The following is a 23,818-nucleotide window of genomic DNA, read 5'->3' as shown; positions in this document are numbered from 1 at the left end:
ACAATCATTAGTCTGGATACCTATTAGTCAAGATACGTATCTAGATACAAACCAAAAAAACATGATTTTCCCAAAGGGCTGTACTAAAGTAAAACAGACTGTCAACAGGATGTGAAAGTGTTGGTTGTAGTGTCTCCTCATAACACTATGTATTTTGGCAACAGTACACATTTAATAAGGAAATGCATCTTAATTTAGTGATGCTGAACACTTTTTCCAGATGCTTATGACTAGCTGATTTTTTGGTGACTCTTGTATCCATATCCTTTGTCTGCTTGTCTATTCTTTTACTGTGTTTTGTACCAATAACTGCTGTATGCACAGAAAATTTTAGAGGGTAAAATCTTTCAGGACTGAAGCCCTATCCCTTTCATAGCTCTGGGATTCCCTGGAGGATACATGTGCTGACTGTCCTTGAATGTCTATGGATTGATGGTTCATTGTCACCTCAGCAAATTTTCCCTGGAAGGCAGGAACCAAGATTCATTGTCTGATGGTTCTACCACTCAAGAAAAGGCTCACAGCTGGACATGCCATCTTTTGATGTGACCTTTATTTAGTAGTAGAGAGCCTGTGAAGATGTTCCAGAGTTGTTTATTTGTCCAGCTATTACTTGAATTCCTTTTAAATATATGTTCTAAAATTGCTTGAAGAAGTATCTTTTTCCTGTGCTGGCTTGATTTTTTTTAAAACATTCCATCTTACTAGAAGTTATATGTATAGTCACGCTTTTTTCTGCTGTGAATTTAAACTCTATCCTCCTAGGACTGGCAGGGGTAGTGTATGAGAAGTAACAGTCTGTAAACAGTCATAGAATATGTCATATTTACAATGTATATTCAACCATCTGTAAGAAAATTCTCAAGAATATTCTTTCTAGCAGCTTTGACTTACTGTACTCAGATTGCACGGGGACAATGAGTCTGAGGAGTATTTACATAACTTGCCTGTGGCTACACAATGAGTCTTTAGCAGTTTTAGGATTGGAAATATAAGTCCCTGGAATGAGGGAGGGCAATTAATGGAAAAAGAAGCTTCATAGAAAGTAAGCGTTAATCACATTTTCAGAACGTAAAGTCTCTCTTACATTCATTGGAAGAAGGATGCTATATAAATTTTAAGTATAATGTCTTCTCTTTTTAGTAGTTTGCTTGTTATGGAACATGTTTAGTTAATCTACTGACTTAGAGTTGACATTTACACTAAGTTAATGAACTTGAGGTTTATGATAAAATACCAAGTATATTTTCAGGCTGAAGTTTTTGTTTTATTCTTCTACTCATCATAGCAAATATTTATTGCCATTAACTATGAATCAGTAAGATTGCTGTGGGTGTGGTTTTTTCGGGGGGGAGGAGGGTTGGCCAAAAAGTTTGTTCTTATGGGAAAAACTCAAAACAGATTTTTTACCAACCCAATAGTAAGGAAAAGACATGAGAATATTTAGGAATGTTTTAAGAGTATTTGGAAATGTTTAGGAATGCTAAGGAGAACCTCATACAGCAGCTCTAGGATATGAGAAAGAAAGGCTCTCTTTCTCTGGTACCCTAGTCATTCATTTAACACATGTTTATAGAGCATCTGTTTTGTGCCAGGCACTGTTCTAAGTAAGCACTTGGGATAAATAAGTAAATTAAACAGGAGAAAATATCTCTGCCTTCATGGATGTTATATTCTAGTGGAGGGAGAGAGACACTAAACAATAAACATAACTAAAGTATATTGTATATTAGAAGGTGAAAGCTCCATTTTTAAAAAGTAGAACAGGCTGAAGGAGATTAGAGATACTGGAGGGCTTTGGGGATTGCAATTTTAAATAGGATGGTTAGGAAAGTCCTCATTGAAAAGGCACCGAAACTTCCCTGTTGGTCCAGTGGCTAAGAATCTGCCTTGCAATGCAGAGGCATGGGTTCAGTCCCTGGTCGGGGAACTAAGATCCCACATGCCTCGAGCAACTAAGCCAGCCCACCACAACTTGAGAGCCCATGTGCCACAACTACTGCAGCCTGCGCACTCTGGAGCCTGCATGCCACAACTTCAGAGTCTGTGCTTAAAGGAAAGATTCCATGTGCCACAACTAAGACTGTTGGTGGCCTAATTTAAAAAAAAAAGAAAAGAAAGGGTGCCAGCTGAGAAAAGACTTAAAGGAGGTGATTGTACTGTAAAGATCTAGGGAGAGAGCTTTCGTGGTGCCTATGAGGAGCTTCAGTGAGGTTGAAGCAAAAAAGAGGTTGTGGGAGAGGTGATGCAACCAAGGAGACTCAGAAAGAACAGCCAGTAGGTAAGAGAAAGACCATGAGAGAGTGGTTTAGGAAAGCAACTTTGAGAAAGTGAATGATTGCTGTGGATGGGTGCTGTGCTAGGTTGCTTCACTCATGTCCTATGTGGCCCTATGAACCATGGCCCACCAGGCTCCTCTGTCCATAGGATTCTCCAGGCAAAAATATTGGAGTGGGTTGCCATTTCCTTCTCCAGGGAATCTTCCCAGCCCAGGGATTGAATCCAAGTCTCCTGCACTGGCTGGCAGATTCTTTACCACTAGTGCCCCCTGGGAATCCTGAAAGGACGGGATGGTGGTGGTAGTGGTTTAGTTGCTAAGTCATGTCAGACTCTTGCGACCCCATGGACTATAACCTACCAAGCTTCTTGGTCCATGGGATTCTCCAGCCAAGAATACAGGAGTGGGTTGCCATTTCCTTTTCCAGGGGATCTTCCCAACCCAGGAATTGAACCCGGGTCTCCTGCATTATAGGCAGATTCTTCACCAACTGAGCTTCAAGGGAAGCCCCGAAAGGATGGGGAGTGATATTAACCTACCAAGTAAGATGAGCACTGAGAATTGACCATTGGATTTAACCATTTATTGCTGATGACCTTGAGCAGTTTTGAGGGCAGTGGTAGAAGAGAGTAACTTTAAAAAAGACCCATAAAGAAGAATTGAAGTGAGCATGAGCCTTTTTTTCTACAAAGGAGAGCAAAAAAAAAAAAAAAAAAGAAGTAGAAACTGGCAGAGAAAATGGAGTTCAGAGGAGGTCTTCTTTTTTTTTAATTTATTTTTTTTTTATTGGAGGCTAATTATTTTACAATGTTATATTGGTTGGTTTTGCCATACATTGACATGAATCCGCCCCGGGTGTACATGAGTTCCCCTTCCCGAACCCATCTCCCACCCCCCTCCTCCTCTTATCCTCCCTCTGGGTCATCCCCGCATACCAGCCCCGAGCATCCTGTAATATGCATCGACCCTGAACCAGTGATTCGTTTCACTATGATAATATACATGTTTCAATGCCATTCTCCCAAACCATCCCACCCTCACCCTCTCCCACAGAGTCCCAAAGACTGTTCTGTACATCTGTGTCTCTTTTGTTGTCTCGTATACAGGGTTATCATTTGCATCTTTCTAAATTCCATATATATGCATTAGTATATTGTATTGGTGTTTTTCTTTCTGGCTTACTTCACTCTGTATAATAGGCTCTAGTTTCATCCACCTCATTAGAACTGGTTCAAATGCATTCTTTTTAATGGCTGAGTAATACTCCATTGTGTATATGTACCAAAGCTTTCTTATCCATTCGTCTGCAGATGGACATCTAGGTTGCTTCCATGTCCTGGCTATTATAAACAGTGCTGCAATGAACATTGGAGTACATGTGTCTCTTTCAATTCTGGTTTCCTCGGTGTGTATGCCCAGGAGTGCGATTGCTGGATCATATGGCAGTTCTATTTCCAGTTTTTTGAGGAATCTCCATACTGTTCTCCATAGTGGCTGTGATAGTTTTCATTCCCACCAACAGTGTAAGAGTGTTCCCTTCTCTCCACACCCTCTCCAGCATTTCAGGGGAGGTCTTCTTAGGCAGAGGAAATAATAGTATCATGTCATCTGCATATAATGACAGATTTTCCTCTTCCCTTCCAGTTTACGCACTTTTATTTCATTTTCTTATCGGATTGCTGTGGCTACGACTGCCAATACTATGTTCAAAAGAAGTAGTCAGAGTGGGCATCCTTGTCTTGTTCCAGATTTTAGCAGGAAGGCTTTCAGCTTTTTATCACTGAGTATTAGATTGGTTTCGGGTTTGCCATTAATAGCTATTATTATGTTGAGATATGTTCCCTCTATACCCACTTTGTTTGGTATGAGTTTTTAATCATGATTAGATGTTGTCTTTTATCAAATGCTTTTTTTTGCATCTATTGAGATAATCATTGGTTTTTGTCTTTTCTTTTGTCGGTGTGGTGTAACACATTGATTATGCAAAGGGAAATAATAGTATGTGTGTATGCTGAGCAGACTCAGTAGGAAGACTAAAGGCAGTGATGTTCACTCAGAGTTTATGGCTATATCCATCCCTGTCGTGGATTCCTATACTCCAAATTTCCCGCAAGTGGTTCATTCACTCCTTTTTCCTCATTCAATTTCTTTCAGCAATATTTTGAGAAAGTTCAACTCTCCGAAGCCACTATTTTTCTGCTTCTTACCTACTCATTTCCTTTCTCATGAATGAAAAATGAATTTTTAAAGAAGTTATATTAGCATGAAAAACATTTGCCATCTATTACTATCAGTAAATATAATAGGCCTAAAAAACTACCCCAACACACACACACACGAATATTGTTGTAATTATGAAGAGAAATTACTTATCCTATGCTTGAACTCCAAAACTCAAAATCATATGAGAATTCCCATCTAATATTAGCTTTCTCAAAATGGTTCTTTGTGAAAGTGTCAAATTTTACAAATATTGGACAGAAGCTCTTCTACAAAACATAAATAGCCATCAATCATACCCTTGGTTCAAAGAATAATTGAGTGGTAAGTGCTTTAATGTATTGTAATGGAATGTACTCTGAAAAATATGTAAGTCACATCACTGAGCCTTGCACCTATCATTTCTACTTTTTAATAATTTTAGTTTCAGTGCCACTAGCAATGGTTCCTATTGAACTGAAAGATTACTCAGGAGACACTTGAATTCCAGCCAGCCTCAGACAAGAGTAGCTGCCAGAGAGGCTACTGAAGACCAGCTTGCCAAACTTATGTTCATTTTCAGGGAAGAGGGGAAGTTTTCAATAGCCAGTTTCTTGACTTCCATTGTTTTCCTACTCTAGTTATCGACTTTCCATTGTAGATAAGTAACAAAAAGAATGCTTTCCAGTTGAGATGCTCTGAAGTGAAGAAAATTTCAGGGTAGCAGGCACATTGTCACAAAACTGTGTGACACTGATGAATGAGAAATGATCTGTTTCATTGCACCTTCACTGTGCCTTTGGGAAGATAAAATTGGAGAATCTGTGAAGGTGTGTGTGTGGACTGGTTGGAGGGGGAGAGTGTGTCAGAAGGGAGGGGAGAAGGGAAGGGGAGAAAGGGAGTGGGGAGAGTGCCAGGTTCAGCAAAGATAGAGCTAAAAACTTGAAAGTCATCATGACAAATTATGACCTTAGAAATGGTTATGTGTGTGCCTGGCAGACAGAAACATGTTTTCTATAGCACAGGAAACTATATTCAATATCTTGTAATAACCTATATCGGAAAAGAATCTGAAAAAGAATATATATGCACACATACACACACACACAAATATATACCCACATATGTGTACTCAGTCATGTCTGATTCTTTGTGACCCCATGGACTGTAGCCCACCAGGCTCCTCTGTCCATAGGATTTTACAGGCGAGAATACTGAAGTGGATTGCCATTCCCTTCTCCAGGGGATCTTCCTGACCCAAGGATCGAACCCACATCTCTTGTCTCCTGCATTGGCAGGTGGATTCTTTACCATAGCGCCACCTGAGAAGCCCATATATATATATATATACACATATATAAGTGAATCAGTTTACTATACACTTGAAACTAACACAACATTGTAAATCAACTATACTTCAACTTTTTAAAAAATTTTTTAAAATGTATTTTTGATTAACAGAAAGATGAGTTGCATGTAAGGATCTGTTCTGGCTTTTAATTTTCTGAACTGATTGCATGTATGGAACTTAAATTTAGATTGCTAAAGGTTGATCCCTATCTCCATCAATTTTTAGCTTTGTAACCTCGCTCAGGTAACTTCTGTATGCTAAAGTTTTTTCATCAGTGAAAAATGGAGAAAAATTAATGATTAAATTAGGTAATATTGGTGAATCCACACAGTGCCTAGTACAGTATAGGCTGCTGCTGCTGCTGCTGCTAAGTCACTTCAGTCGTGTCCGACTCTGTGTGACCCCATAGACGGAAGCCCACCAGGCTCCCCTGTCCCTGGGATTCTCCAGGCAAGAACACTGGAGTGGGTTGCCATTTCCTTCTCCCATGTGTGAAAGTGAAAAGTGAAAGTGAAGTCATTCAGTCGTGTCCGACCCTTAGCGACCCCACGGACTGCAGCCTACATTCATTCTAAATTAGCAGTTATGTGACTTCCCTGGCGGCCCATTGGTTAAGATTCTGCGCTGCCAATGCAGGGAGCATGGGTTTGATCCCTGATTGGGTAACTAAGATCCCACATAACCCATGGTGAGGCCAAAAGACTTTTTTTTAAAAATAGCAATTGTTATTATCACTCGTCTACATCGTCTAACCTTAATAAATTGATTGCTTGAATTCACATAATATAGAAGAGTCTCAAAAACATCCTGACATTAGCCTTTATGAGATAATTTAGATAATTTAATTTCAAAGGAAGAAAATCAGAGAACTCCCTTTAAACCTTAGAAGACTTGATTTTCCCCATAATGTGGAATTTACTGACAATTTAAATGCCACTTCTAATTCAGAAAATCAAACTTGTGTGAGAAGTTTTTCTGCGAGGTCATGCCACATAAATGAAGAGACTCCCAGAATACATATTCCACATGTGTTACCTACAGAGAGAGAAAGAGGAGGAAGCTTAAATAAATACACCAGCAGAATAGCACATTCACGTCCCTGATCACGCTTCATTCCTTGTACTCAGGGCCTTAGCGTATGCCATTCCCTCTCCTATATTGCTTTTCCTAGCACATCCCAAGGCTGACTTGTTTTTTCTTTATCTTTTGGGGTATTTCAACTTAAATATCATCCCTTATGATTATCTCATCTTTCCACCATCATTCTCTCATCTCAGCCTGTTCACTGTTTTCTCACTGTAATTATTTTTCTGGTAATTATTTTAATTGACCTTCTTCACTAGAATGTCAGGCTCCATGATGGGAATAAAGTCATATTCCTAGCATTTAACTTACAGTTATAGCACTTATGGTCCCAAAGTATTAAGTACTGAATAAATGCTTATGGTGGGTGTTTTGGTGTTTTGTTTTGTTTGAGGGCAAACTATGTCTTCACCAGTACTTATGAAACTTATGCAGAATTTACAAAATTTCTTGTGCTCCTGAGAAAATTGAAGCTAATGTTTTAGCTGATACTTAATCATAACAGTTGAACTTGCATAGATTTATTACCATCACCTCTGATACTATTTTCAAGTTTATCCAAATGGCAGGCCAGTCACATCTGAGAGTTTCATGACTAAATGGGTTTGAATAGTAATTTTGTGACATTGGCAAACCAAAGTAAACGATATTAATGAAAATGGGCTTCATCTCAATAACTTGTGTCATTTTTGAACCTTGAGTCAAGAACTCTCATTATCAGTAGGCAGTTTATGGTTTTGTTCCTAAAGAAACCAACAAAGCAGAGGTCAGCAATTCATTTTCTTAGAGACATTCAGATGACTTCACAGGGAAAAAGATAGTTTTTCTAAAACTATGAAAAGAAATGACAATATGAGAAATGAAAGAATCATCTCCCCCAGCCAAGACAAGCAGATGATACAAGACAGAACCCTTTAGTCTTTGTCCTTGGAAGTCTATCCCATTCTGCTTTTTTTTCCCTAAAAGTTGGCCTGATCAATAAGGAAATGGCTTGTCTATCTATGCCATAGAACAGGGGTTCCCAGCTTCCAGGATCTAATGCCTGATGATCTGAGGTGAAGCTGATATAATAATAATAGGAGTAAAGTGCACAATGAAGGTAATGCACTTGAAAGTGAAAGTATTAATCATTCAGATATGTCTGACTGCAACTCCATGGATTGTAGCCCACAGGGCTCCTCTGTCCATGGATTTCTCCGGGCAAGAATACTGGAGTGGATAGCCATTCCCTTTTCCAGGGGATCTTCCTGACCCAGGGGTCAAACCCAGTTCTCCTGCATTATAGGTAGATTCTTTTTTTATTTTTAATTGGAGGCTAATTACTTTACAATATTGTATTGGTTTTGCCATACATTGACATGAATCTGCCCCGGGTGTACATGTGTTCCCCATTTTGAACCCCCCTCCCACCTCCCTCCCCATATCATCATAGGTATATTCTTTACCACCTGAGCCACCGGGAAAGCCCTTGAATCATCCCCAAACCATCCCGCCCTCAGTCCATGGAGAACTTGCCTTCTGCGAAACCAGTCCCTGGTGCCAAAAAGTACTGCTGCCATAGAAGGTCACAAGGAAGCAATTGAAGTCCACTGTGCCAACTGACTTAGCATTGTCCTATACATGAGTCCTGTACATTTGAAATCTTGAGTGTCTGAGATGGGACACACTTCGGTCTACAATCAAGGTAACCTCGGGATACTATATGGAATTTGATTTTGCCCAAGAGCATTGCTTTAGGCTTCATATGAAGATTTCCTGCAGGAATAGATGACCCACTTGGGATCCAAGAAGCCATTACTCAATAGACTGATGACTCTTACCCTTTTGGTTTTAAAAGAGGAAGTACAAGAGCACTCAAGAAAAGTGTGAAAATAGACATGTGATCGAAACAGTAGAGTGCAGCATGAAAAAAGCCAACTTTCTTGGATCATAAATCCAAGAAAATGTGTTAAAGGAAAAGGGCAATGCTTTGTGTGTAAATATTTGACATAAATTGGAAAACAACATAAACTGAAGAATAAATAGAAGCATCAATTAATCCAATTAACTAACATTTCCTGTAAGTAAAGAATGCACATTTGGAGTAAAGGTCCTAAAGAGATAAGTAAGTGATCCCAGATGAGCTATTGTTAGACATTAGGTGCAGGTTGCATTTTGGAACTATATGATGAGGAGTGAGAAATTTAAGATGAAGAAAAGGAAATCTGAGATGTACCTGCCAGGGCAAATATTACAAAGTTCAACTAATTGTACTGAAGGAACCCAAGAGATCAGGGGTACAGCTTGTGATGAACCTCATTTGGATTTATGAAAATGACTGCCAGCTCTTCCTGACAGAAGGCAGAATGACCCAAAAAGTCCTTATGGTCCCAAAGGCAAAAGCTTAATTAGATACACCACTTCTAACTGCATAAATCAACACTTTCTAAAGGAAGGAGATTAATTGTAAGGCACATGTTGGGAGGGTGACTTTTGAAAATGCAGGAACTCTGGAGGCTAAACTACGCTACCATTTAATAGTGAGGCTTTTGGGGTGGACAAATTTCAGGCAGAGGTTATTTGTGTGTCTCTTCATTCTACGATGGATACATGTAACTTCTATAATTAAAAATATTTTGAAAGTGTATACTTCACAGATCCAAAGAATGAAAGCCATGAGGACATCAGGTCAAGTCACAGCTCACATTGTAAAGTGGTCAGAGGTTAATATATTGTTGCAGATATTCAAAAGATCATTGCCAAAACTTAATGCAGAGGCTATTTTACACTGCTTACTCATTTCAACCTGGTAACAGGTCTCAAAATGACTATGTAATTAAAAACGTCATCTGATTATAAGCAAAGGATTTTTAAATCTTACTTTGTTCATAATGGAACAAGATCACACACAATTGTGTGGGTGTGTGTGTGTTACACTCTTCCTCTCATTATGGGCTTCTTAATAGGAGAAATTTTGTATCTTCCCTGAGGTGTGACCTGACTGTGTAGGGGGCCTAATGTCCTTTATGGGATATAGTTGTGCTTCCTGGTAATTTTCTACTATGCTAGTCTTGCTGTGGGCATTCCTGATGGCTCCATGGTTTAAAAAAAAAAAAAAAAGACTCTGCAATGCAGGAGACACAGATTCAATCTCTGGGTCAGGAAGATCCCCTGAAGAAGGAAATGGCAACCTACTCCGGTATCCTTGCGTGGGAAATCCCATGGACAGAGGAGCCCTGTGGGCTATAGTCCATATAGTCACAAAAGAGTCAGACAAGACTGAGGGACTAAACAATTCCTGCTGTAGGAACCCCTGTGAGAAAATTAGGATGACCCTAGCATGCGTTCTTGCCTGAAGAATCCCAGGGACGGGGGAGCCTGGTGGGCTTCCGTCTATGGGGTCACATAGAGTCGGACACAACTGAAGTGACTTAGCAGCAGCAGCATGTGTTGGTGTAGAAAAACTCCTATCACCCCTGTGAATTTTACAAGAACCAAAAAATTGCAGCGCATTTCTGTGTCCCATGCATTTTGTATTCACTTAATAAAAATATAAGTAATCTATTAATTTATGTTATGATACCACAGTGAGGGTGCATTTGATCTACAGTGTTTATTCTAAAGCCTGTCCTGTATTTTCTATTTAAGTCATGAAGATTGGTCTTAACCTAGAAATGAAAGGAATAGGGATGGGGAGGGTTGGGGAAAATGGGGAGAGGGTGGTGGGAGGGAGGGAGGGAGGGAGGAAGATTTTCTTAAGAATGCTTTCTTTCATTTGCATGAGACTTTGCGAAATAATTGCTCCCCCGCAAACAAAACATAGTTTAGAATGCAGTGATAGAATTTTATGTTTACTTTAGAAACCTGGAAGTGTGTATTTCTTCATAAACTTTCAAAAAAGTAATCCCCTTAATACTGGAAATGAATAAGTATGATTCTTTCCCAAGCCTCAGTCACTTTATTTATAAGAAGAGTTTGGATTAAATGGTTCTATGAATATTAACTCCAGCTAATAAATCAACCAAATTTACATTTGTTCCTAATTGCTGTGATAGCAATTCACATAGTTATTTATCCCAGTGACTTTATTTGGAAGGGTAGTTGCTCAGTTGGAGAAGCGGTTCAAAGTCACTTTGAGCTCCGTTAAATTCATTGCTTAGCGCTGTGGTTACTTTCAAGTCCTATTTCAGTGAGCAAATCTCTCTCTTGCGTTTTGTTTAGGAAATGGAGCCATCAAGAGCGGCTTTATATTAGAATGGATGAGCATGATTTGATTTCGGTTGCCCAGCAATATCATATATCATATTTATTATCTATGAATCGTCCTATGGCATAGGATATACTTTCCGCAGCAGATTAATGGAAAGAGATCGTTAAGAGGAAAAGAAAAAGGGAGAAAGTATAGGTTTCATCTTTGAAACGTTTCATCTGAAATAGAAGCGTGTCAAACATCCCAGGTGCCTGTTACTATAAAATCAAAAAGCCCTTTCCAGCTGTTTACACTTCAGATGCAAAATGGCAATTTGACAGACTAACCGGGTGATGTGAGCGTCTGCGTAAAAAGGCTACAGACGGAGCATGCCCAGTGCGGTGAGCGCGTCCTCCGCCCTCCCCCTCCAGATCTCTGAAGATAAGCCTTGAACTTTGCACTTGCAAATGTCACTGCATACGTTTTGCACTAGGTTGGTTTTTTTTTTCCCCCTTAAGGTTCTCTCACAACTAATGTCTTTTAACAATCCAAGAGCAGGGAAGATGAGAGGGTCATAAGATGCGTGAAGTTTAGGACGAGTTGATGCCTGTCTTTGGATGCGCTTGAAGTGTTATCTTTAAAGCCATCGAAAGCATCCAAGTATTTGTTTCCCCTCCCCACTAGGATGGGAAAATAAGAATCTCTTTGGATTGGAGTCCTCCGGGGTAGGAAGTGAAAGCCCCGGAGGCAGAAAGGGACGGAGAAGCGGGGGTTTGCCCAGAGCATGGATGGGAACCGAGCAGGGGTTCTGCAGGGCTCAGCGCGCACTGAGGATCGGTGCCCGGGGCTGCAGCTGCGGACGGGAAAGGCGCTGTCTGGCTGATGAAGGCCACCTGGATCAGGCTTCTGAAACGCGCCAAGGGAGGAAGGCTGAAGAATTCGGATATCTGTGTAAGCTTCAGGGCTTTCGTAGAGGGGAGACTTTATTTTGTCGTTATTTCTGTCGCTGGTACAAGTGAGGGCTGTCTGGGGCTCCTGTGATTAGTAATATGATGCTGATTGCGAGAGAGGGAGCGGAAGAGAGTCCTCTAATCCTCTAGCTCCTTTTCCTCTGCGGTGGTTTATCGCCCTAGGAGCTACCCCCCGGGCAGGTGTTTTCCCGTAGACAGCTTTGATGAAATATCTACTTAAAGGGATTGAAAAAGATATGTTGCTTAAAGATTGAGGGAAGCTGGCAGCTGTTGCCTTACAGTTTTGTCAGAGGAGGCATTGGGTGATTACAGAGGTACCAAAGGATGCTTAAGATCAAAGGGGGGTCACCTATGGTAGTGACGTGTCAGAGAGTTCACGTTGATAACTCCCTTGACTTTATGTTTGTTGTTGTTTTTTATTTTAGCCTATCTTCTTCCTAATTGTAAATTCTCACTGTTAGCTGTGGACTGTTCTTGAAGCTCTCCTTGAAAACGGTGTGTGTGTCCTTCACTGCACTGCACCACAGAGTCGGTTTAATGATAAGAGAACTTGTTCTGGCTTCCAGAAAGGCTCCTAATTGGACCATAAGATTTAGGAAGGAAGGTATCAATAACTTGGATGGCATAACTCTCCTAGTGAGTGGTCTGCAAACCAAAGCTGGATGTATGTAGCTGGTTTGCCACCAAAATGGATTATTTTTATTCCTCTTTTCAGGAATGGACAGCACAATCTAGGAAGCTAACTGCCGTGTCAGTGAGACTTTTCCGTGCCCAGCATCATGGACAGAATCTCTTTTAAAATGTCCATTTTCCTCTCCAGGGTTCGGCAGACTCCTACACCAGCCGTCCATCCGATTCAGATGTTTCTTTGGAGGAAGATCGGGAGGCAGTGCGCAGAGAAGCAGAGCGACAGGCCCAGGCCCAGTTGGAAAAAGCAAAGGTAAAACCCTTCCTTCTCTGCCAAGCTCTTTGTCCAGTGTGCTGTGTCCATGGTGGGCCACCTGCGGAAGTTCCTTCTGAAATGTACATCTGGTCTATTACTGTGTTTCCTTGATTGGCTGTAAAGAGGTACAGGATGTGGAATGTGCTGTCTTCCCTTGGTAGAAAAAGGCAGTGTAATACATGAGTGGTCTTGCCTTTTATGTTGTTTCATAATCCAAGCAACTTGTTTCCATGGGTGGATGGTTTATTTAGATGCAGAAAAATGATCCCTGAATATACAAAGAAGAAAAACTGCTTCTAATAGGAAAAGGATTTACTTTGTTTTGTTTTGTTTTCAGGAAACCATTTCTCTGCTTAGAAAAACAAACTTTCTTCAAGCTGATGTTTATTCTCTTAGACTTGAACAACCTTTCCCCCTCACTTTTACTTCTTAGGTGTTTTATAATGGTATTTTTGTTATATTTTTTAAAAATGGATTGCATTATGCTTTTCAAAAAGAAAGCAAGGAAGGATTTTATTAATTAAAGATGTCCCTCCCTTTGGAGCTCTTTCTTCTCTATCCTATAATAATTAAGTGGAAGGGGGACTGGAAACCAGAGATGAAACATTGAAGTACAGAATTTAGCTGAGACTATTTCATTTCACACATTACCATGATTTGGATTCTTTCTCCTCTGCAGTGGTTCAAATAGCAGCTATTTCTAAAGCATAGACTGCTGTTGTTCAAGTTCAAAGGGCCTTGGTGTGAGTGATACTTGGTAATTTTTAAATGAACCTATTTTAATGAGGTCATTGGTTTTCTTTTGAAAAAAAAAAAATGACTGCTTTGAAAAAAGAGTAAGTGTTGATCTTGCTAAAAAAAAAAAAAAATCCAGGGTAACATTAGAATACTTCTGCTGGCTGCTTCGTCTCTAAGATGAGTAAAATCTCTGTGTGTTGCTATGGGAATCATGGCTTGGAGATGCTGGTTTGAATACATGGACTGCCCTTATGTAATATTCATGACCTCTAGCCCAGCTGCCATAGTAGTTTGCAAAGGAGCTGCCAGGAGAACTTGACTTAACAAAAAAAGTACTTCCAGACATCAAAACAATGTTCTCACCTCAGCGGGCAGGGAAGTCATCTCCAGGTGTGACAGTCTTGACTGCAAGAGGACTCATAAAGGGCAGAAGCAGAAAACTGATAAAACAAGGTGTGGCCCCATTGCCACAAACAAATCTGCTCTGCTGAGTGAGTGAAGTCGCTCTGCTGAAGTTAACCATTTAAAATATTATAATGTGACAATATGGGTGAGAGTGGTGGACATATGCTAAGTGAAATCAGCTGATCACAGAAGGACAGACGCTTTATGATTCCACTGATAGGAGGTATCTAAAGTAGTCAAGGAGGAAGGCTCAAAAGGGAGGGGATGTGTGTGTGTGTGTATGTGTACATAGTTATGTCTGATTCCAGTTGTCGTACAGCAAAAACCAACACATTGTAAAGCAACTATCCTCCAATTAAAAAAAAAATTTTAATAAAAGAATAATAAAGTAATCAAACACCTAGAAGCAGAGGGCAGAATGGTGGTTTCCAGGGACTCGAGGAGGAGGAAATGGGGAGATTCCATAGATAGAAAGTTTCAGTTATGTAAGATGAATAAGTCCTAGAGATCTCCTGTACATCATTGTATCTATAATATAGTACAGTTAACAGTTCTGCTCTTCATTTAAAAATTACTAAAAGGGTAGGTTTCTTGGTAAATGTTCTACTGCAATAGAAAAATTATGAAGTTGAAATTAATGAATGTACGACCAATGAAGTTAATTGCCCCAAATTTGTCTTATAGCTAATATATGCTGCAATTTAGAGTCTTAATTCTGCATTCTGTATTTTGCACCAGGGTGCCAAAGGGAAGGAAAAAAAACTAAATAACATTTTTTATTCCAGAAATAAGAGTGTTCTATTTGCACTTGTTTATTCATGTGATTTTTCACATGCTAAAATTAAACAGATTCTCCGGCTCATATCACTTCATCATACAATCCAGTGTCTTGTAGGTTTGCTTTTCATCAACCACAAAGTCTTTAGGTATCTGTTGGTGCATTTTTGTCTCTCACTGCTGTAAATCCTGAGTTCAGTGACACAGCTGCATAGAACTTTTTTTTTCTTTTTTTGTATTAATTGGAAAATAATTGCTTCACAATGTTGTGTTTGTTTCTGCCGTAAAACAAGTCAAATCAGCCATAAGTGTATTCCTACCCTCTTAAGCCTCCCACTCACTGCCCCATCCCACCTCTTTAGGTCGTCACAGAGGGCAGGTTGGGCTCCCTGTGTTATATGGCTGAACTTTTTAGTTATCTTTCAACCCAGTATGGATCATAATGTTTTCTTTAATCAAGCCAGATTTGTGTTACTTGTCATACAGGCTAAAACATTTATAGTTACAAAAGAAGTAGAAGATGAAAGAAAATGAAAATAATTTAAAACAAAAGCAAAATAATTGAAGGGCTATATCCTGTGTTTGATGAAAACAACTTACATTCATTTTTCTTCTCTAAAATTAGGCCAATTATCTTAAACCTCTGGATTTAAATATATGAGTTACACTAAAGTGAATGAGAATTTGAATATGTTCTGAAAGAAGATACAAAGAGTAGTATTTAAGTGTACTTTTGGTTAAAATCATGGTTTGGTAGGTCTGATTTCTTAATTCTGATATCTTTGAAGAGGGTATACAGAAAAAAGGGATCATACAGGGGTCATTCATTGGGCTATTTTTAATCTATTTTCCTCCTCCAATATATCATCGTGCCTTTGTGGGATCTATTTCAAAATGGAACCTTAAAGTTCAAAAATATATGAAATTATTGTTTACTTTTAAGATAGTTTTAAGCACTTTATCCAAGCATTTTGAAAGACACAAATGTTCTATACATTTATTTTGTGCCTATTATAACATCCTTCAAATAGAAAGCCTTTATAACTTGATGCTTTTAACTCACCTACCCTGCAGATCACTTGCCATAAGTGTGTGCGGTATCAAAAATACTGATCTTTCAACCAGAAACAATCATGGAATCATAATAAAGACAAATGAACTTTAAAAAAAAAAAGCCTGTGCAAGTGCCTGAAATAAACCTCAGTGGTGTTTTCAGACCCTGGCACTCTGTAAATATGAAGTATATTATCCATTAATTGCCTTAAGAATATGCCCATGAAATAAGGTGATTGACAAGTGATGAAACTAGAGAAAGTAGCTTTTGAATTTAACTGACCTACATAAGATTATATAACCTGGCCCTCTGTACTTTCCATAAAGCCCAGTACTTTTCACTACTGCTTTGTTATGGCTTCTCTTAACCTAGTAAACTCTACAGTGAACAGATTAAATATTTATTTTGAGGCAAATAACTCACATGACCTTGTTCTTTAACTTGATGTTTTCCGATCCCACATGCACATTTTGATCTTGTTCAGGTTCTCTGTACTTTGAAGAGCCTGCCCTATTTAATCTGGCACTCTTTGATGTTGCCTTAAAGGCAAATAATATAGGAACTTAATTTATCCCCACATTGATCTTTTTAGTAGAACAGCTTTACTGAAATATAATTCACTCATTTCAAGTGTAACATTTTGGAGACTTCACTGGTGGTCCAGTGATTGACTTCACCTTTCAGTGCAGAGGGTACAGGTTCAATCCCTGGCAAAGAGCTAAGACCCCACTTGCCTTGTGGCCAAAAACGCAAAATATAAAACAGCGATATTGTAGCCAAGTCAATAGACTTTAAAAATGGTCCACATCAAAAAAAAAAAAAATCTTTAAAATAGTAAATAAAAAAGTGTACAATTCCATGGATTTTAGAATATTTAGTGTTGCAGCCATTACTCTAGTCGACTTTAGAACATTTTCATTGTCCCCTAAGAACTCTCATGTTCTAAATTAACAGTCATGTGCTGTTCTTCCCACCCACCTCAGCCCTAGGCAACAACTATTCAATTTCCTGTCTCCATAGATTTGTTGGTTCTGGTTATTGCATATAAATGAAATCATGCAATAGGAGGTCTGTCGTGATTGGCTACTTTCATTTAAGTAACATTTTCAGCATTTATTCCTGTTATTGCATGTATCAGCACTCCATTCCTTTTACTTGACAGTATTCCATTGTATGCATTTATCACATTTTATTTACTCATTTATCAGTTGGTGGACATTTGGACTTTGTTTCCATCTTTAAGCTAGGACTGGAAAAGGTCAGTTTTCATTCCAATCCCAAAGAAAGGTAATGCCAAAGAATGCTCACACTACCGCACAATTGCACTCATCTCACTCACTAGTAAAGTAATGCTCAAAATTCTCCAAGCCAGGCTTCAACAATATGTGAACCGTGAACTTCCAGATGTTCAAGCTGATTTTAGAAAAGACAGAGGAACCAGAGATCAAATTGCCAGCATCTGCTGGATCATCAAAAAAGCAAGAGTTCCATAAAAACATCTATTTCTGCTTTATTGACTATGCCAAAGCCTTTGACTGTGTGGATCACAACAAACTGTGGAAAATTCTGAAAGAGATGGGAATACCAGACCACCTGACCTGCCTCTTGAGAAATCTGTATTCAGGTCAGGAAGCAACAGTTAGAACTGAACATGGAACTACAGACTGGTTCCAAATAGGAAAAGGAGTACATCAAGGTTGTATATTGTCACCCTGCTTATTTAACTTACATTCAGAGTACATCATGAGGAACACTGGGCTGGAAGAAGCACAAGCTGAAATCAAGATTGCTGGGAGAAATATCAATTGATGGGGAAACAGTGGCTGACTTTATTTTGGGGGGCTCCAAAATCACTGCAGATGGTGACTGCAGCCATGAAATTAGTTATGACCAACCTAGACAGCATATTAAAAAGCAGCGACATTACTTTGTCAACAAAGGTCCGTCTAGTCAAGGCTATAGTTTTTCTAGTAGTCATGTATGTATGTGAGAGTTGGACTATAAAGAAAGCTGAGCACCGAGAAATTGATGCTTTTGAACTGTGGTGTTGGAGAAGACTCTTGGAGAGTCCCTTGGATTGCAAGGAGATCCAACCAGTCCATCCTAAAGGTGATCAGTCCTGAGTGTTCATTGGAAGGACTAATGTTGAAGCTGAAGCTCCAGTACTTTGGACACCTGATGCGAAGAAGTGACTCATTGGAAAAGACCCTGATGCTGGGAAAGATTGAAGGTGGGAGGAGAAGGGGATGACAGAGGATGAGATGGTTGGATAGCATCACTGACTCAATGGATATGAATTTAATTAAACTGGGAGTTGGCCATGGACAGGGAGGCCTGGCATGTTGCAGTCCATGGGGTCGCAAAGAGTCGGACATGACTGAGTGACTGAACTGAACTGAATAATGCCGTTATGAACACTCATGTAAAAATTTTGCATGGACATTGCTGGGTTCTAAAATCATCATTTTTTTATTGAAAGATTTTTTTTTTCTTTTCCCTTTCACTTCCCTCAAAATGATCTTTCCTGTGTGCAGAGATTCTGAGTTGAGAAATCTGGATGTGGAAGGCATTGGGGCAGAAATGAAATAGGTTTGATGTGGTACTCTTAAAAAAATGAATTAATGTGAAGTTTTAAGTCAGTTATTCTCTTACCAGTAAATGTCTATTGTATTGAAGTGTATTAGTCACAGTTGATTGGTAGAGGACGCATTGAAAAGCCAGAGCCATAAGAAGAAAACAGATAAGTAAAATATCTCTGCAGAGAAGGCTTCTAGTATTTGTTCAGTTTCTCAGAACTCATTATTTTCACAAGAATTCCTCAGTTTGATTCAATTTCCCCTTGTGCTTGACAGCTGCTGTCTTCATATGGCTCCTCCAAAGGCTAATAACCTTAAACTTATGTTAACCCAGCTCCTTCAACCCTCCTCCTATCAAGATTTACTCCTTTTAAAATCGGGCCTCACATCTTCACACGCCTTCATAGTTCCAGTGATTCTGCATCCAGATTATTCAAGAGACCCCTGCCTCTATTTTCTCAACTTTTAAAAAACTACCCTCTAAAACCTGTAGTGGCTTTCAGTTGCTGCCAAATTATAAAGACCTTTTGGTTACTCTTCTAGGTAACTGACACTGATAGCCTATAGGACAGTTATGCGCATCTTAATTTCACCCATCCACAATATGTCTCTGGCTCAAAGCCATTTCTTTCAGTTTTGGAAGCAAATGCATAACCTCTCTCTTTCAAAACACTCTAGACCTCCCTCTTGCTGAAGATTATAATTTTCTCTAATCCTGATTTTGTACCTGTTACTTCAGTCACTGCAGCATTACCCTTAGCACTTGTTAACTGTACTTCTGTGCAACTTTCGTTTATTATTATTAAATGTTTCCCACAAATGTTTCATTGTTAAAAAAAAAAAAAAGTGAAGTTGTGGCCTTAAATCATGCTAGTCAGAAGTAGACTGCTGCTGCTGCTGCTGCGTCACTTCAGTCGTGTCCGACTCTGTGTGACCCCATAGACGGAAGCCCACCAGTCTCCCCCGTCCCTGGGATTCTCCAGGCAAGAACACTGGAGTGGGTTGCCATTTCCTTCTCCAATGTGTGAAAGTGAAAAGTGAAAGTGAAGTCGCTCAGTCGTGTCCGACCCTTAGCGACCCCACGGACTGCAGCCGACCAGGCTCCTCCATCCATGGGATTTTCTAGGCAATAGTACTGGAGTGGCTTGCCATTGCCAGACTAGAAGTATTTTAGTCTCCAGACAGACTGCCCCCAGCTGGCAGGAACAGAAAATTCTTCTTGGGGTGGTGATGGCTTCAAACCATTACCTTCCAATATAGATGCAGTTTACGTTGTAAAGTAGAAACTGAGGAGTGGAGAAGGAAAACTTGATAAGCAATGTGAGGAATGGCCAACATTAGGAAAGGCTTGGCAGTCAGAAAACATGGAACCTTCTAGAGGAAGGATTACTTTTCTGAGATCTTGCCAACTTGAAGATGTCTTTGTTCTACTCTCCTATTTAATGACTCTTTTGGCTGGGTATAATTATTCATATATGAAAAGCATTTTCCCCCAGAATTTTTAAGACACTGTTTTGTTTTCCATCCAGCACTGCTGTTGTGATTGCCAGTGTCATTCTGTCTCTGAGTGCGATTTCTACATGATTTTCTCTAATACTTTGAGAGCTGTTTGAAGTTTGACCTTGATGTGAAGCTTATTCCATGGCTATAATATTTTCTCTTATATCTCTTAAGATTTCTTTTAGGTTTTATGTAATGTGTCTTTTTAAACTTTTAATTGGATTTTATTTATGTATCTGGAGATTTTCTTCAAAAGTTTGATTTTGGGTTATCCATTCATGGTTAAAGGGGTTCCCAGGTGGCACAGTGGTAAAGAATCTGCCTGCCAATGCAGGAGACACAAGAGACACAGGTTTGATCCCTGGATTGAGAAAGATCCCTTGGAGGAGGAAATGGTAATCTGCTCCAGTGTTCTTGCCTGGAAAATTCCATGTGCAGAGGAGCCTGGTGGGCTGCAGTCCTTGGGGTCGTAAAGAGTCAGACACTACTGAGCAACTGAGTTCACAAAGCACATTCAGAGTTAAGAGCAAGATATGAAGCTGAGTGGAAGCTTTCAGACTGACGGTAAAGCTTCTTGACTGCTAGTTTTTTATAGGCTAGTGGTGGGAGGGAGTTTCTCTTCATCTGGTCAGTGTCCCCAAAGGAGTCCCTGGTCTCTTTAATTCTCAGTCTTTCTACTTAGCTAGTTGCCACTGCCTCTTGTTTTCTATATTCTAAGTTTTTGTCTACTTCCATCTCATTTGCTGTTCTAAATCTATGGGTTTAGACTTTTTTCACACACAGGAAAAAAAGTAGTTTCAGGAGGAAGCATTTGTTCAATTGACCATGTTTTTAATCTTAGTGGTAGCTTGGAGGGTAAAGTGTCTACCTATAATGCGGGAGACCTGGGTTCAATCCCTGGGTCGGGAAGATCCCCTGGAAAGGAAATGGCAACCTACTCCAGTATTCATGCCTGGAAAATCCCATGGACCGAGGAGCCTGGTGGGCTATAGTCCATGGGGTCGCAAAGCATTGGACACGACTGAGTGACTTCTCTTCACTTCATTTATCAATAAACATACTATAACAGAAGAAAAATGTTTTCATATTGCCTTAGTTTATAAATGCCTTAGACACTGGGAGAATCCTATCCAGTTGGAAATATCTCCTACCTGGCCTTTTCAGAAGAATGAATAAACAGGAATGTGTTCATTCGCCTTCAACCCGAAGATGAATTTTTATTTCAAAAAACATTAGACATGTTTCTAAAAATGTATCTTAGTGAGAAAAGCATGTGGGAGGTAGGAGAGATGTGTGTATGCCTATATTACATAGTTTCTTAAATCCACAAGATAGACTGTTGGACAGAATTCAAAGAACATGTGGCAGGTATTAGAGTAGATGGCTCCACATGGGGGAAAAAACGCATTTAATTGGTACAAAATAAAATCCAGCAGAGAGGTCTCATCATCAAAAACGTAAAGTATGGGAGACATTCTTTGGAAAATATTTTAGACTCAGATTATTTTCCCACTGCTCATTTTAGTACTGTCTCTTAATTTTTGCGTTGAAAAACTGTCAGCCCTCTTTTACTCATAGCAATTACCTTCCGAATAGTGCTAGAAAATTGGCAAAATATGTCTAATTTCCAACATCGTGAGTTAGTTTGTTGTTCAAATATATATTAGGTTAGGCTGTAAGAAAGAAAAAGTGTGTGAAAGCCCCATCGACCTGATAGGCTTCTGCGTAGCTCATAAATATGACTAGGTAGGTACAGTAATATATGTTGGTGCTGTAATTCCACTCATCTCAAATGTTAGTTGACAATAATAGTAATAACGCAGTAATAATGACACTTATTGAGTGATTACTGTTCATTGTAAACAATTTGAAAGCTAGAAAAGGAAAAAGCGAAGCTCTTCATGCTAGAGCATTTTGAAATCCTCTGGAGCAATTATCTAAATACAAGTAAATCCCTGATGCTGGGCAAGATTGAAGGTAGGAGGAGAAGGGGACAACAGAAGATGAGATGATTGGATGGCACCACTGACTCGATGGACATGAGTTTGAGCAGGTTTCAGAAATTGGTGACGGACAGGGAAGCCTGGCGTGCTGCAATCCATGGGGTCGCGAAGAGTCGGACACGACTGAGTGACTAAACAGAGCAGTTATGATCATGTAACACATACAGCACCAGTTCCTTTACTGTCTTTTACATCAGGACAAACTATTCTCCATTCAGTGGCTTAGGTCACAATGATCTCTTATGCATTACTGGCCGGCTGGCAGGTGAACTGGTGACCTGCTGATCTGGGACGGCCTCTTGCCTGTGTCTGTAGGTTGCAGCTGTCAGGTTGGGCTGCTCCTCCTCCTCTGGGTGATCTCCCATCGCCAGCAGGCTGGCTGGCTCCTCTTCCCAGTGTTCTCAGGGTTACAAGCACAGAAAGAGAGAACAGGTCCCAGAGGGCAATATTCGAGTCTCTTCTTGTTTCCTGTGTGCCAATGCCCTCTGGTTCAAACTTAGCCTGTAGTGGGTGTGGGAGGGAACGCCCAGGGCCATGGATCCCGGTGGGTAATTGTTAAAGCCAGTTTCAGCAAACCATCTGCCTCACCCATCTTCTTTTTTTCTCTCTTCCCTCTGGAAGAACAAATGTCTCCCTACCGTTTGACAACCCTGACTTCCTCCCATCCCCATCTCTCCCTTCCTGTTAGTTCCAGCCTGAATTACACCAGCGTTAGCTCTCCCTTCCTCTTCTGTCATTTCTTCCCCACTTCCTTGAAACCAATTTCTGTCTCTCTTTATTGATGGTCTCTAGCGATACTCACTGACCTCTTATTAACTGATCCCTGGACTTCTTCGTAAGCCTTGCCTTTTTTTTTTTTTCTCACCTCTACTAAGTCTATTTTAAATGACAGGTCCTGGCTACAACACAGCCTATTTCTACTACCTCTCTTCCTTTTCAATCTCTTCCACTGTTTCCCTCCACTGAAGTGTGGAAGTTTATTCCACCAAATGCAACAACCTTGACTTTCTGACTTTCTAAAAATTCATTTTTTATTTGAAGTGCAATTGACTTACAGTATTAAGTTCCGTTGTACAGTAAAGTGACTCAGTTATACATAGATATATATTATATAGCTATATATATACACAGATTCTTTTTCATATTCTTTTCCATTATGGTTTATCACAGTATATTGAATATAGTTCACTATGCTATACAGTAGAACCTTGTTGTTTATTCAGTCTATATATAATAGTTTGCATACGCTAACTCTAGACTCTCACTTCAACCCTCTCCAACCCCCACCTTGGCAACCACCAGTTTATTCCCTATGGCCCCTATTTTGTTTCTGTTTCATAAATAGGTTCATTTGTGTTATAGTTTAGATTCCACATATAAGTGATATCATATAGTATTTGTCATTCTCTTTCTAACTTACTTCACTTAGTATGATCATCTCTAGTTTCATCCTTGTTGCTGCAAATGGCATTACTTCATTTTTTTAATAGCAGAGTAGTATTCCATTGACCTACTGGCTTTTATCTTTGGAGGCATGACTTTGGTTTTCAAACCAGTGAATTCCTCAGGAGCCACTGCAGAGGCAGAGGGCTGCCTAGCAGCTTGTGTTCTGGTGCATTCCTCCCAGATTCAGTTGAAGCAGCTCTGTTAATATTTTTTTTGGACATAGTGGGACTTCTGTGTAATTTCTCTTTTCAGTATAGAATTTCACCTCTGTAACAAGCTTTACATCACTTCCATCTTTTCCTTTTACCATCTCATCCTTCACACTG

General features: G+C 39.7%; 1 protein-coding gene across 5 annotated transcripts in view; it reads left to right on the top strand.

Annotated features, from left to right (window-relative positions):
* Positions 1–23,818, top strand: part of CACNB2 (calcium voltage-gated channel auxiliary subunit beta 2) — a 449,947-nt gene that overhangs the window by 287,431 nt on the left and 138,698 nt on the right. For 4 of the 5 annotated variants that reach the window (XM_055429533.2, XM_055429550.2, XM_055429559.2 and 1 more), the window contains one exon: positions 12,871–12,990. In XM_055429533.2, coding sequence (XP_055285508.1) covers positions 12,871–12,990 — 120 coding nt within the window. Of the gene's footprint in view, positions 1–11,841; positions 12,031–12,870; positions 12,991–23,818 lie in introns of those variants that run through there. The other variant, XM_088844058.1, reaches the window with a different exon arrangement.

This window comes from Moschus berezovskii, chromosome 15 (genome assembly GCF_049115385.1).
Source record: "Moschus berezovskii isolate FMDL1 chromosome 15, NW_MosBer_1.0, whole genome shotgun sequence".
NCBI classification, from domain to species: domain Eukaryota; kingdom Metazoa; phylum Chordata; class Mammalia; order Artiodactyla; family Moschidae; genus Moschus; species Moschus berezovskii.
Note: the sequence above shows the minus strand (reverse complement) of the source record. Positions and strands in the feature narration are given on the sequence as shown.